We start from the raw sequence: 13,494 nt of genomic DNA on the forward strand, positions 1-13,494 counted from the left end.
ACACTGATGAAAGAAATTGAAGATGACGCAAAGAAATGGAAAGACATTCCATGCTCGTGAATTGGAAGATTTCTATAATAGCCTCCTAACTTATCTGCTGCTGTTATGCTTGACCCCGTGGACCATCCACTTGATATCCTGGTATTTGCTATGGTGAAACTAATTTGTGGATTCCAGTCAGTTAGAATAAAATCCATTCCTTTATACTGGCCAGCGAAGTCCTGTATGAATCTGAAATTGCCTATTCCTGCAACCTCATCTCATTATCTCCCGCCTGCTTTAGAACTGCCCAGTTTTCTGCAAACTTATAGTATGACTCACTTGGGACTCTCGTGAAAAGTACTAATTCTCAGTGACCTCCCCTTGCAGACTCTGATTCATAGGTTTAGGAATCTGTGCGAGAATTTACTTTTAACAAGCGCTCCATATGACTCTTATGATAAGATATAGATACAGCCTAAGAATCTTCTACATAGCATTCCAAGGAAGACCTACCAATTATTGAGACTTGGGAAGCAAAATGAAACTCATTTTCCATCTCTGATCTAGGAGAATATGCAGTCGGTGGCCATCTGCTATGCTAAGCCAGGGAATTCTGAGAATACAGTTTATGTGCTGAAATACCCTCACATTCTCATAATTTCTTGGGTGGCCCAGGTGCCACTTTGTGCAGACTCCTGTGGATGAGGTTGAAGAAATGGTTATCATCACCAGGGAGGCAAGGACGAGAAAGTTGAGAAAGGCTTGATACTCAAAGTGTACAGCAAGGAGAATGTGTCTGTTTCTCTACACTATGGTAGGACAAAATGTTCCTAAGAGGTAGAGAAGAGAAACAGGGCAACCAGCCAGATACCAGTCCAGAGTATGTGCAGGAAACATTTTGGTAGATGAAGTCAGGACTCTGTGAGCTCCAGGCATACGAGCTCCTCAACATAACCAACATCTAAATCACAATAAACGTTTAACTTTGCATCTAGGTATTTGGAAGCATTAAGATTGACAGTGAAACTATGGCTTTAATAGAAAGTTTAATTTCTCAAATTTTAGGAGAACAGATTTTGAAAAGTATCATATCCTATATGTAAAATTTTAACTGAAGTCTGCTAGCAACATTGTTACAGGCACTAGCATCCTCCATATCAAGGGACGTGTTTCTCTCCCAGAACCTGAAACTGAAAACAAGTGTAAGCCTCCTGGTGTCCCGTAATGAAATTGGATTATAAGCCAGAGTAGTGCTTTTCCAACATGGACACACACTGAAATTTCCGGGGGTGGGGGGGGGTGGCTTCAGAAATCCTGACTCCCGTGCCCCATCCCAAGACCGGGATTTAATTACTGTGGGGTGTGGCCAAGGTTTGGGGTTTTGGAAAGATCCCCAGGCTATTCTAATGGGCAGGCAAGTTTAGGGACGACGGAGCTACTGATTTGAGCATCTGTTTGAAACCTCAAACCTCTGAATGGTGTAGAATTTGGGTTTATGCCTTAAAGTTTAAGTCGAGACAATGAGATCAGTTTGACTGGATTTATCAAGTTGTGACCAACCTGGGTAGGAACCTTATTTACATACAACCAGAGCAATTGTTGAGAAAGTCAGTCGAGGTGGTTATATGTACACAAAGTCACATACACACAAATTATTAATGTTCAAAACAACAGGATTTTAAAGCAATTTTGTCAAATTGAGTATGTATCTCCAATTAGAGTTGCCCGATAAAACACAGGGCTCCCAGTTAAATCTTAATTTCAGATAAACAAATAGTTTATTAATATAAGTATCTCCCATGGAATACTTGGGACATATTTATACCCAATGCTATTTGTTGATCTAAAATTCAAGTTTAACTTCATGCCTTGTGTTTTTATTTGCTAAATGCGACAACCCTGCCCCAATTTTAAAGGACTGACCTGAGCAATAATTCAGTATAGTAGGACACCTCAGGACAAAAATTAACCTTAGCCTCTTGCTCATTATGTATTCTATTTTTTGAATTCCACTGCCTGGTAACTACCTCAAGCTCTACCTGACTTTGTCTGCGCTGAGGGTCAACAGTACCTTATTCTGTCTCTTCTGTCTTCTCCGGAGCCGCAGGAACTCCTTGTGTTGCCTGGAGACAAAGTTCACTGCTGCATACTCCAGTAAGGCAGCAAACACGAACAGAAGGCACACCGCCATCCAGATGTCAATCGCTTTTACGTAGGACACCTGAAAGAGAGGGAGAGAAGAGGGGGGGCACTGTGAAAACTCATGGAGAAATCGGGTTCCTCGTGTTGTGAGAAGCAGAATACCTCATTTTCCTTCATCAAGGATTTTCTATCCTTTCCTTAAGAGAGTGCTTAAGCATTTTCCATTCCACTGTGCAGATTCGGGGCCGAGCAGTGAAAATGACATGCCCTTTGCCCCAGGCCCTTGTTCCATCTCTCTCAGTATAGCCCATCTGCTCGAGTAGCCTCATCCCTGAGACCAGCTCCGCAGATGACTACAAGAATTTCCTTAATGGAAAAAAAGAAAAAAACAACATTTTGAAACCGCTTATTTCCTTCCACTTTTTTTCTTAATATTTAAAAAACAGTATAATTTAGATAATTACAAAACCCGGATGAGAAATAAGCTATGTGTGGCTCTGGGCCCTTCAAAAACCCATTTGTAATTTCCATCAATCTGTTGATCTTGACAATGAAAACACATTTCTAAATGGTTTTAAACTATCACAATTCAAAAATATTCAACCCAAATAAAACATCAGGGCTCTGGTCTTGGGAAGGGATCTGGTTAAAAAGGAAATTTTATAACACTTCAATGGTTAGCTGAGTGTTCAGTATACCTTAAAATTTGAGAAATCAGATTCTGAAAGCAAATAGTTTTTACCTGCAATGGAAAGTGCCCCTCACCTCACCTCATTCCCACTTATTTTTTAAAATAACTAGATGGTGTTGTAACCTACTGGACCCCAGACTACAAAGGATGCTTATCAAACTGCTAGCTGAATGTGTACTATCTAGCTCTAAATTTTTTTTAAAAAAAAGATTTATCTATTTATTTGAGAGAGAGGGAGAGCACACAAGCAGTGGAGGGGCAGAGGGATAGGGAGAGAAACAGACTCCCTGCTGAGGGGGGAGCCACTGCAGGGCTCGATCTCATCACCCTGAGATTATGACCTGAGCCAAAATCAAGAGTCAGACACTTAACTGACTGAATCGCCCAGGCGCCCCGCTCTAACTTTTTTAAAAAAGATTTATTTATCTGAGAGAGAGAGAACGAGCGTGAGAACATGTGTTGGGGTAGGGGTGCAGAGGGAGAGGGAGAGAGAGAATCTCCAGTACACTCCCCCCTGAATGTGGAGTCTGATACGGGTCTCAATCCCTGAGATCATGACCTGAGCCGAACTCAAGAGTCCTACACTTAGCCAAGACATCCCTAGCTCTAACTTTTAAATAGGGTTTCCAATTATTTTGATATCAGACACTGAGTGTTTACCAGGCAGTATTGTAAGCATTTTACCCGTATTTTCTAACCCTTACAACAACTGTATTACCCCCATTTTCTGATGAGGAAACTGGAGTAGAGAAGGGTTAAGTTATTACTCAAGGTCACAGAGCTAGTTAAATGGCAGAGGTAAGATTGGAATTGGATACCAGTCTGACTGGTGGATTTCCTTTCCACACACACACACAAACACACTACTAGGATTATACAGTTTGTGTCTTACATTTCTCTTTGACCTTTAGAGTGAGCATTTCTTACATCATTTAACTTTCTTCTAAATCATGCTTGCATAATGGTCCAGACCATGATAAACCATTTTGTATTACAAGGCATCTAGGTGATTTGTAGTTCTGTTGTTTGCTACTATAAACGTTGAGGCTGTGAACGTTCTTCCCCAAAATATTTGGCTATATCTCTGATTATTTGTCCCATCAGTTTTTAGAGTGGGATTATGGGAAGAATGATAGGAAAACAGGCTTCTGACTTAGAAAGTTAATAGCAACATAGGGAATGTAACAGCAGAGGCTCTAGAGTGAGATGCTCCAATTAGAAAAGAGTGCCCTGTTCCTGACTAACTATGATTTTGCCAAATTGTTAAACCTCTTTCTGCCTCCCATCCTTGTCTGTATAATAGGGACAATAATACCTATCTCAAAGTTACATGGCAAAGATTACTTAATATATGCAAAGTGTTTAGAATAGTATCTGGCACAGAATAAGTGCTATATAAATGTTTGCAATTATTTGTCTACATAAGAGTGTGATTTTGTTAATGGAGAAATTTTGGAATATATTCCAATTATTATTTTTAAGGTTACCCCCTGCTTTATACTGTTTGTCTCGGTCAACCTGAACTACTGGTCAGCCCACATATGCTGTGACAAAGTGGTCCAGCACTTTGTCATCTCCAGCACTTTGAATCGATCACCCTTCCTACCTGGGATGCTTATTCTCATTCTTCCTGATTCACAGACTCCTCAGAATCCTTCAGGACTAGATTCAGATGCCAGCTCACCTGGGAAGCCTCCCCAACCTTCCTACTTTCTCCCATCTGGGTTAGGAGCCACTTTTCTTTGCTCTCTCATCATTCTCTATTGAACCTGTCCCTTCTTACTCCATGAACTTCCCTGACCCCACAACTAGACAACAAGCAGTTTTGTTTTTTGGTTTTCATTTTTTGGACAGGCTCTGTATCACCAGCACAGGACCTAGCAAATAGTGAGTAAACATTAGATATGTGGGATGGATGGATAAATCAATGATTGAATGACAGAAGGAATGAAGGAAATATCGGACCAGCTTTCCATCTTTGGATTAAATTTCAATGATTCTATACTATGTAACATTATCCACAGTTGCATGTACTTGATATTTCTAGGAGTGGACTGTTGGTGCATTTTAATTCTCTCAGCACACTTAGCATGCCTGGAATGTTTCTTTCCTTAATAAGCAATCATTTGTCTTGTGTTTGCTCTTCTGGAGCAATCCCGTTCCCCTGTAATTTGTCTTACATTTGCTCTTCTAGAGCAATCCTATTCTCCTGTAATAATAGAACATTACCAATCACAGCATTCCCAGTTATATATTATTCAGAAGGCCCGTAAATGTTTTAAGACCCAATAATGAGAGGAATTTGTCAGTGCCTGAGATATGTCCATACCAAGAACTAAGTCCAATAGAGTGGACCATCATTCCTCCCCTTCCTGGTGTTTACAGCATTTGGTAATTTGTAAACCTTTTCCCCCATCTCGTTCTGGCCATCAGCAGGCCAAGCACGCATTTGGCTTCTTTTATAGCTGCTCATAAATGAGTCCTTTCAGTCTCTTAATCATTTTGGTTGGTCTCTGAGTTTCCTCCAAATCATGAACATCTTTCCAGCATTGAAGTGCTGGCATTAAATGCATTATTCACACGGATTTAGAGGGTGTTGTGAGACATCTATTACATATGATGTGATGTCCCTTGGTGCTAGTCTCTGAGGATTGAAATGCCTTTTTGTTGCTTTTACCCAGCTCTGATGTCAGATTCTCTCTCTTTGGCTGCTAATCCCTAGATGTTGTTAGCTCACATCTTCCCCTGTCACATTCTTTTTATGATTCTTGGGCCTACATGATTGCTTTCAGAACTACTTTACTACAATCTTGCAAAAAATAGTTTTCCAAGGTAATTAAACTCTCAAAATGCTATTATGACTCACTGAGTTAGTATCTTTCCAGGCATATTTAATTCAGGAAAATAAACATTGAGGGCCTACTATGTGGAAGGCACTGTACTAGGTGCTGGTGGGAGGTGGGGCAAAAGATACAACGATAACTAAGACGCACATCGATACTTGCCGGGTTATACTTCAGAGGACGCTGTTCATGCTGTGCTCCAGAAAGTGTCATTCCCATACGTCACAGAGCAGCAAATTATGGCCTGTGGATCAAATCTGGCCCACCACATGTTTTAAAATAAAGTTTTATTGGAACACAGCCCTACTCGTTCATTTACATATCGTCTACAGGTGGTTTTACACTAAAATGGCACAGTTGAGTAGTTGTGACAGAGCCCATTTGGCCTGCAAAACCTCAAATACTTACTATGTGGCCCTTTACAGAAAACATTTGCTATCCCCTCACCTAGACTATAGTGTGTGTGCTTTGTCCTGAGGTTATACATCACAGCAGCACTGCTTGGTGCTTGAGAAATTCATGGTCTACTGAGGAGACAGTCAAGTGAACAGCTAACTGATCCAAAGTAGGTGGTCCCCTGTGCCAAGGTAGAGGAAAGACCAAAAGGCTGTTGGAATATGGGGAGGTTGATGTTGACAGGGAAGATCAGAAAAAGCTTCTTTCTTCAGTGATGTGGCATTTGACCTAGGGTTTATGGAAAGCCAGGACTTTGGTGGGTGGAAACAGCTATAAAAGCAAAGCCACGAAGATGGGAGAGGAGGTGGGCTCAGGGATCTCAAACAGCCTCATAACCAGGATATGCTAGGGACCTGGGAAGTGCATGGTGGGGTGTGAACACATAGGCTGGGCCAGCACATCAAAGGCCAGGCCGAGGAGTTTGGGTTTCAGACTGCTCTTAAAGATAAGCTAGTGATGGTTTTGAGGTGGGGTATAGGTGTGTAAGTCCTTTTCTAATTATCCTGATGTTTTTTGTCTTCAAAAGCCAGAGTCTTAGCAAAAGCAGACATTTCCCCTCCTTACCAAAATTTGCCTTCCTTCCTCTTGCCACTTTTAACTCCACACAAGACCTATTCTCTCCCAAGCTTTCTAACATCTTTGAATCCTTTTATGAATCTTCTTCTGTTTGTAATTTGTGTTCCTTGAACTCTACCTCTTTGATTTTCCCCGTCTTCACGTCCTCAATGAATTCATCTACTCCTATAGTTTTTTCTTGTTCGTGTGTGTGTGTGTGTGTGTGTGTGTGTCCGTCCTATAGCAGAGATTGGCCAAGTTCTCATGAATCCCACTTCCTTTTCCTGGGATGCCAGTAAGATAGATTTGCCACTTCAGTTGGATCCCCCATGCAATGTGGGCAGAAGTGCTATATGCCACTTCAGGGCCTCTAAAATCTCCCATGATGTCCTTATGATTTAACCCATCTGCGGCCACCTTGGATATCACTCATTTCAGATGGCAGTGCCCAAAGATGGAAGAAGCCTGGATCCCTGGAAGACCCAGGGCCACCCACTCTATAATGGAGTATAATTTGAGTGAGAAATCAATTTTCATTATATTAGGCCACGGAGGGTATTGTCTTTCCAACACTCCCAAATGCATCGTTCAGTCCTGACCTCTCACCTCTCATTCGTGTGCTAATTCTAAAATGCCTGCAGTTAGTATCAAACTCATTAAATCTCCCTCCTTCCCTTTCATTTGATTTTTATCTTTCTTCCCACTAGTGAATGTAGTTTCGCCATTGTTCTTCACTCGCCTTTATCTCTAATACTCAGTCTGTTGTAAAAGCTCAACATTTCTTTCTGCAGTAAAGAAAGTAAACCGTTGGGTTTACTCTTTCCTCTCCATTTTAAAGATGTCACTACAACCCTGGCCATCAGTACTTAAACCTGGTTATTATAACTTCCTGACTGAGTCCCCTACTCCCTGTATTCAGTTCTTCTCCATGGCACTTTATTCGTTTGCTTCTGCGAGATTAAATTTAAAATGCCAATTATAGTTTGCAACACATCAGCTTAAAGAACTGCCGAGGTTGCCTATTATAGGCTCTAGTATCCAAGATCTCTCACAGTATGTGTCCACCCTACTTAATCAATCTTATTCCACTCTTTCCTAACATGAACCTTGTACTTTGTTTAAGTAATTCTGCTTATCCCTGAGGGGGCCAAGTCCATTCCTACTGAGAACCCCAGCGGTTCATAAATGGGTGTGATTTTGCACCCCAGGGGGCATGTGGCAATGCCTGGGGATATTTTGGGTTGTCACAACCAGGGGGAGGTGCTACTGGTGTCTAGGAGGTTGAGGTCAGGCATGCTGCTAACTATCCTGTAATGCACAGAGCAACCCCCACAATGGAGAATCATCCAACCCAAAATCTCAGTAATTCTGAGGTTGATAAACTCGGAGATGGAGAAAGCAAAAACACCCCAAGCCCAGGCATCTATATCTAGTCCAGTGGTTTTCCACTGGGGACGATATTGTTCTGAGAAGACATTTGGCAATGCCTGAAGATGTTTTTGGTTGTCCCAACTGGAGAGTGGGGTTTTGCCACTGGCTTCTTGTAGTTAGAGGCCAGGGATACTGCTATAAATGCCCAACAACGCATAAGACTGTCCCCATGACCTAGAATTCTCCAGCCCCAAATGTTAATAGTGTTCAGGTTTAAGAAAAACCTGACCTATATATTTCTCCCAGCATAAAGATTTATGCTCTACCTGTTTATTTCCAGATAATTCCTCAAGAAGTAGCTCAAACTCCACCTCCAGAGTGATGCTTTCTCTACCCATTCTAGTCCACGGTGGTCTTGCCTATCTTTAGGATTTGTATTACACTTACAGTTAGGATCATACAGTTTAGTCTTTGCTTCATATATGCATGTTTTATCCACCCAACTAAAGTATATGATACTGGAGGATAAAGACCCAGTAATGTCTTTTGTATCTATGCCACCAAGGACAAGTCTTTGAGCATATCATAAGTGCCCCATAGTTTCTGTTGATTGACAAGTTATCCAAGCCATATATAAATTCAGATTCCTTTCACAATCGATGCTTTATGTGAAGGATCAGCTACCAAAGCAAAAATGAGAACAACTAAAACTAAAAGGAAAAAATTAGCTTCGGTCTCTATAGGTGATGATATCCAGATTACTCCTTATTTATTTGCATTAAGGGAAAGAAGCATACTTACTATTTTCATGACTTTACAATTTATGTAGTTTGCAAACCTATCTGGTGAAAAAGTAGAGCCAGTCAAATGGGTTAGATTTTTGTGGCACTAAATAAACACTGGTCTGGTATTCGAAAACATCAGTTAGATGGTGGAGTTTAGCTCATTGCTCAGTTGTTTTGGCATCATGTTGACATTTCTTAGAGATATTTTGCATCACTGTTCTTTCAAGACTGTTGGCGTTTTTTGAAAACTTGGGCAAGTTTTCTTGAGTTAAATTTTTTATTAATGATATACTCAGATCCATTTCAAAAGGGAAAATCAAGCCATGAATTTATTTACTTTAGTCCCGTAATTTGTTTTGTTCATATTAAAAAACTACATAATATTCCATGTCATGAAGCTGGTTGTGTAGGGGTTGGGCCATTTTCTACCCAGGGTTTATCCTCTGCACAGAAGAGTGAATCATCATTGTATGAGGTTTGCCTGAATGTCCTTACAGCTTGAATGCCCTCTCCATCCTTCATGGGCAAGACACTGTCCTGTGACAATTTGTCAACCAAAATATATCCACATTCTCAGCTTCTGGGCTGACCTCAGAGAGCTGTGATATTCCTCCAACAGACAAGCAAGGAGGGTTAGTTATGAGCACATAGAAGCTCTCTACAGTAGGGAAAAAAATCACAGGTGACTATGATCAACCAAGGAGTATTTCTTTTAAGTAGGCTTTATGCCCAGTGTGCAGCCCAGCTTGGGGCTTGAACTCACCCTGAGATCAAGACCTGAGCTGAGATCAAGAGTCAGATGCTTAACCCACTGAGCTACCCAGGTGCCCCCCAAGTAGTATCTCTTGATAGAAGAGAGACAGAATGGATTCACAGGGCAATCTCAAAATACTAAGATATTTTTCTTTCTTTAAGTGAAATGGTCTCTCACACCCACCTGCTTGAGTCAATGTTTATTCTCAAACTATACATACAAACCATTGCTAAACCAGAACAGAAGCTCTTCTGCTATGTACTTCTTACCTAATTTAGAAAGCAAAGTTTTAATTAACCCTTGTTAATGCAGCTGTTGAACTGAAGGATACCTGTTGGTTACAGTAACCTGACTTGTGCTTTCATTACATGGATCAGAAGCCTTTGGTAACTCCAATGAACTTGTCTTTCATTCAGTGCTATGAAGGATACCCCTACTCTCTCCATCCCCATTTTATGGGAGAAAAAATAATTTTATTAAATGCATGTCTAAATTTTATACAGCTGATAATCAACAATAGAGGAAATGAGAATTCTGGCTTTGATTTTCTGTTTTGACTCTTACCTACATTCAGTCACTGTAAAAATATCATCAGAAAAAATGTAGACAGTTGAATTAATCCTAGTGCCAAAGATTCATGGTGTTGTACAATTTTATCTTTATAATTTCACTGCCAAGTTGCCATTTTTATTGCCTAATTAAAGAGCTCACATCTGCTGTTTAATGCCGGGAAAATCAGATTTCCTTGGCAGAGAGGGATGGTGGCAGCATCAAGTACCTGGCCCATCCCAGTGTCACTACCCCTACCCCATTTTCTCTCCATGTCTTATGCTCTTGCTGGGTTCTGGGTGGAATATTGAGTAAACACTCTTGTGAAGGTGCTGTTTGTAGAAACAGCCATTGGGTGGCAGTGCCTCCTAGCCTGGTATCCGCAGGAGGCAACTAGAAAAATGGTAGTCCTTAAATCATAAAACTTTCGTAAGGACAAACTTGAACAAACTTCAGGGACCAATTTGTTTGTTGGGTGGCACACAGGCCTAGATAGCTGATGTCATTTCCAAAGAGGAGTAAGTTTCTCTCCATTATGGTGGTCAGCAAACTGTTCAAAGTAACTTGCCAAAGCCTACTACCTACATAAGATTTTATGGGTGGAGAGGCTAAGAGAAGGGTAGAACCACCAGCCCCAGAATATACAAGGACTATTAGGTGGTATCCACTGTTAGAGGCACCAGAGGGACACCCTGCGACAAGGCACCCCCAAGTCTCTCAGTCTTCTGCAAACGTGAGCATCTGGGGAAGATGCCCAGGTGAGGAGGGACTGGCATCTGGAGGAAGGGGAGGAAGAAGGACCAGGGGACATCTTCTTCCCTGTGTTTGTGTTTGCACATGTCTCCTCACATTCTCAGCTTATGGCCTGGAATACTGATTTGTCCCACAGTCTACTTCCTGTGGCTGTACCCTCAGTGCCCAAACAATGGCAGTACATTCTCAAACAAGGGCAGAAATAAGGAGGGAGTGGGAGACGGGAGCAAATTGCCCACTAGTGACAAAAAAAACAACCCCAATGAAGAAGAGCCAATTGGATTATCTCAGTGTTAGAAAGACAACCACCAGCTTTTGGGGGGGGGATAATGAGATGATCCTCCACCTCATAGATATTTGTGTGATCAGTATATGTATGTGTGTGTGTGAGAGAGAGAGAGTGCGAAAGAGAGGGAGAGAGAGGGAGAGAGAGAGAGAGGGAGAGGGAGAAATTGGGAAGACTGTGAAGATGGGAAGAAAGAAAGGAAAGGAACAGCTTTAGAGCCAGGCCAGCTTGGATTTGAATTCTAGCTGAATGGCCAGTCAACTTGGGAAAATCACTTAAGCTGAGGAAACCTGTTTCCTCAGACTGAAGTAGGGGCCCAAGGATTCCAGTGTCATGAAATCATTGAAGGATTGAATAAGACACTATGTCAATCTTAACACTCATTTGGCAGATTGCAGGCCCTCAGTCACGATGGTTTGCCAGGGATGAGCTCCTGAAGCCATTGTGAAATTCAAATCTTGCATAACTCAAGGCAGTTTTCCCTGGAGGAATAAATATAAAGTAGAATTTGTTGTATTTCATGTTCTGTGCATGCATTGAGACTTTCCTCGTGTTTTTACATTGCCCTACTTCAAATTCACATAAGCTAAGTTCACATAAAATGGAACCTCATTGTAGTGAGCACAATAAATATGTAGTGACAAAGGAAAATGTCACAGGAGCGGATATGTGCTGTTACCAAAACACGACAACAAACCACCACCATCAACAAAAAGCTTGCAACAACACAGCTCTAGGAGTTATCTCCGTTATAAAGATAAGGACCCTTGAGTTTACTCATCAGCTACCGCGATCTCATGGCCAAAGAATGGTTGAGCTGCTCTTCCCATCTACCTGGCGTGACTCCACACTCCGTGCTTTTTTGGCTCACTGACCCTGTGGGAACCTTCCTCTCTGGGGAGTGAGTCAAGAGAATTACTCACAGGCTGATTTCACCAGATGACAACATCTGGTGTGAAAGAGAGGTGGGAAGGTGCATGCAGTGGGGCAGGAGCCTAAGAAATGGCAGCACAGTCATGCCTGCAGCCATGGAGATACGATGAACATAAATGTTTAAAGATGAGACATAACCACCCTGTTACCGATTTGCTTTCTCGGTCAGCAGATAGTGCTGTTTCCACTTCTTTATTGATTCACTTACCCACCCTACCCAGGTTCAAATTTCATACTTGTGAGCATGGAAGGAGAAGGGGTAAAAGGTTAATAAAGACAGTCCAGTCCTGTTCTTCAGACTAAGGCTGAGTGAAAGGCCTTGGAATGATGGCCAGGGTTTATCGTGATGAAGGTTTTCTCTGGCTTTCCAACTTGTGCTCCCATGGAGGAGGCTTGATGGGAGAGGCAGTGTGGAAAAGCTGAAGCATCCCTACCTCCTAGACTGGGCTTGTTGGCAGTGCTCCCTAGAGTAGGTTGAGGAGGCCAGATCAGGAAGGCAGCCCCGGTCAAACCTCTCACCCTGACCATTTCTGAAACTCAGAGCGTTGGAGCCAGTGGGCAGGCCAGTGCCGAGTCCGTGCAGGCTTTTCATCGTCCCACAGCAATCATGATGGCGGACTCCTGATTCACACCCACTTCTGAGACAATCAGTAGGTAAGAGCGGTGAGGAATGGGTGATTCTGGACTGTAAAATGGTGGCAGTCTGAGAAACCCAGTTCAACCCGCAATTATAGAGAAGCCATTTCCTGAAGAACGCCTAGAATCCTTTCTTGACTTCAGGGTACAAGAGACCTCTCCCGGTGCTGACCTTCCCCACAATGGACCTGAATCCTCTGAGCACTGGCATGCTACATCCTGGGATAAGGATAAGTGTTCTTTTGGTCGAGGGACAAAGACTATTTCACAGCTGAGGACATAGTGTGAGATGATAACTGAATGGCAGAGCCCGTGGTAGCTGAGAAGTTTACCATCCACCTCCTGGCTTCTGGCCTGGTTTAACACCAGCTTTGTACTTGCACGTGAGCTCACAGTGGAGGCAGCAGGCCAGCGAAGATGTCTCCATGAGAGAACCTTGACAGAAACCTTCCCTTCTTGGCTTGAGACTCTGAGCGCTCCTGCCTGGTGCATGCTAACCTAAAGCTCCTGAAATGGAGAAATTCCAGGCCCCCATCAAATTCCAGGTTATGTGTGGGGAGGAGAAAACAAGAAAAGGAGCTACAGGTCAATCGGGGGTGGAGAATTCACTGATACAAAAGCCACTGGCCGGGCTGGTGATTTCACTTTTTGTTACTGTAAATTACCAAAGAGCTGGCCTCTACTATATCTATTTCTTATAGCCTGGCAGCATTTTGATGCGAGTCGGCTCTACGCCTCTCTCCTCACCACAAAAACCA

The 13,494-nt window shown here is 42.3% G+C and overlaps 1 protein-coding gene across 2 annotated transcripts in view; it reads right to left on the minus strand.

Moving 5' to 3' along the window:
• GLRA2 (glycine receptor alpha 2) overlaps positions 1-13,494 on the minus strand; it is a 174,760-nt gene that overhangs the window by 34,416 nt on the left and 126,850 nt on the right. For both annotated transcript variants that reach the window (XM_087859367.1, XM_045790860.2), the window contains exon 8: positions 2,054-2,203. In XM_087859367.1, the coding sequence (XP_087715493.1) occupies positions 2,054-2,203 (150 nt within the window). The remainder of the gene's footprint in view (positions 1-2,053; positions 2,204-13,494) is intronic.

This window comes from Ursus americanus, chromosome X (genome assembly GCF_024610735.1).
Source record: "Ursus americanus isolate L20-20 chromosome X, mUrsAme1.1.p, whole genome shotgun sequence".
Lineage (NCBI taxonomy): Eukaryota > Metazoa > Chordata > Mammalia > Carnivora > Ursidae > Ursus > Ursus americanus.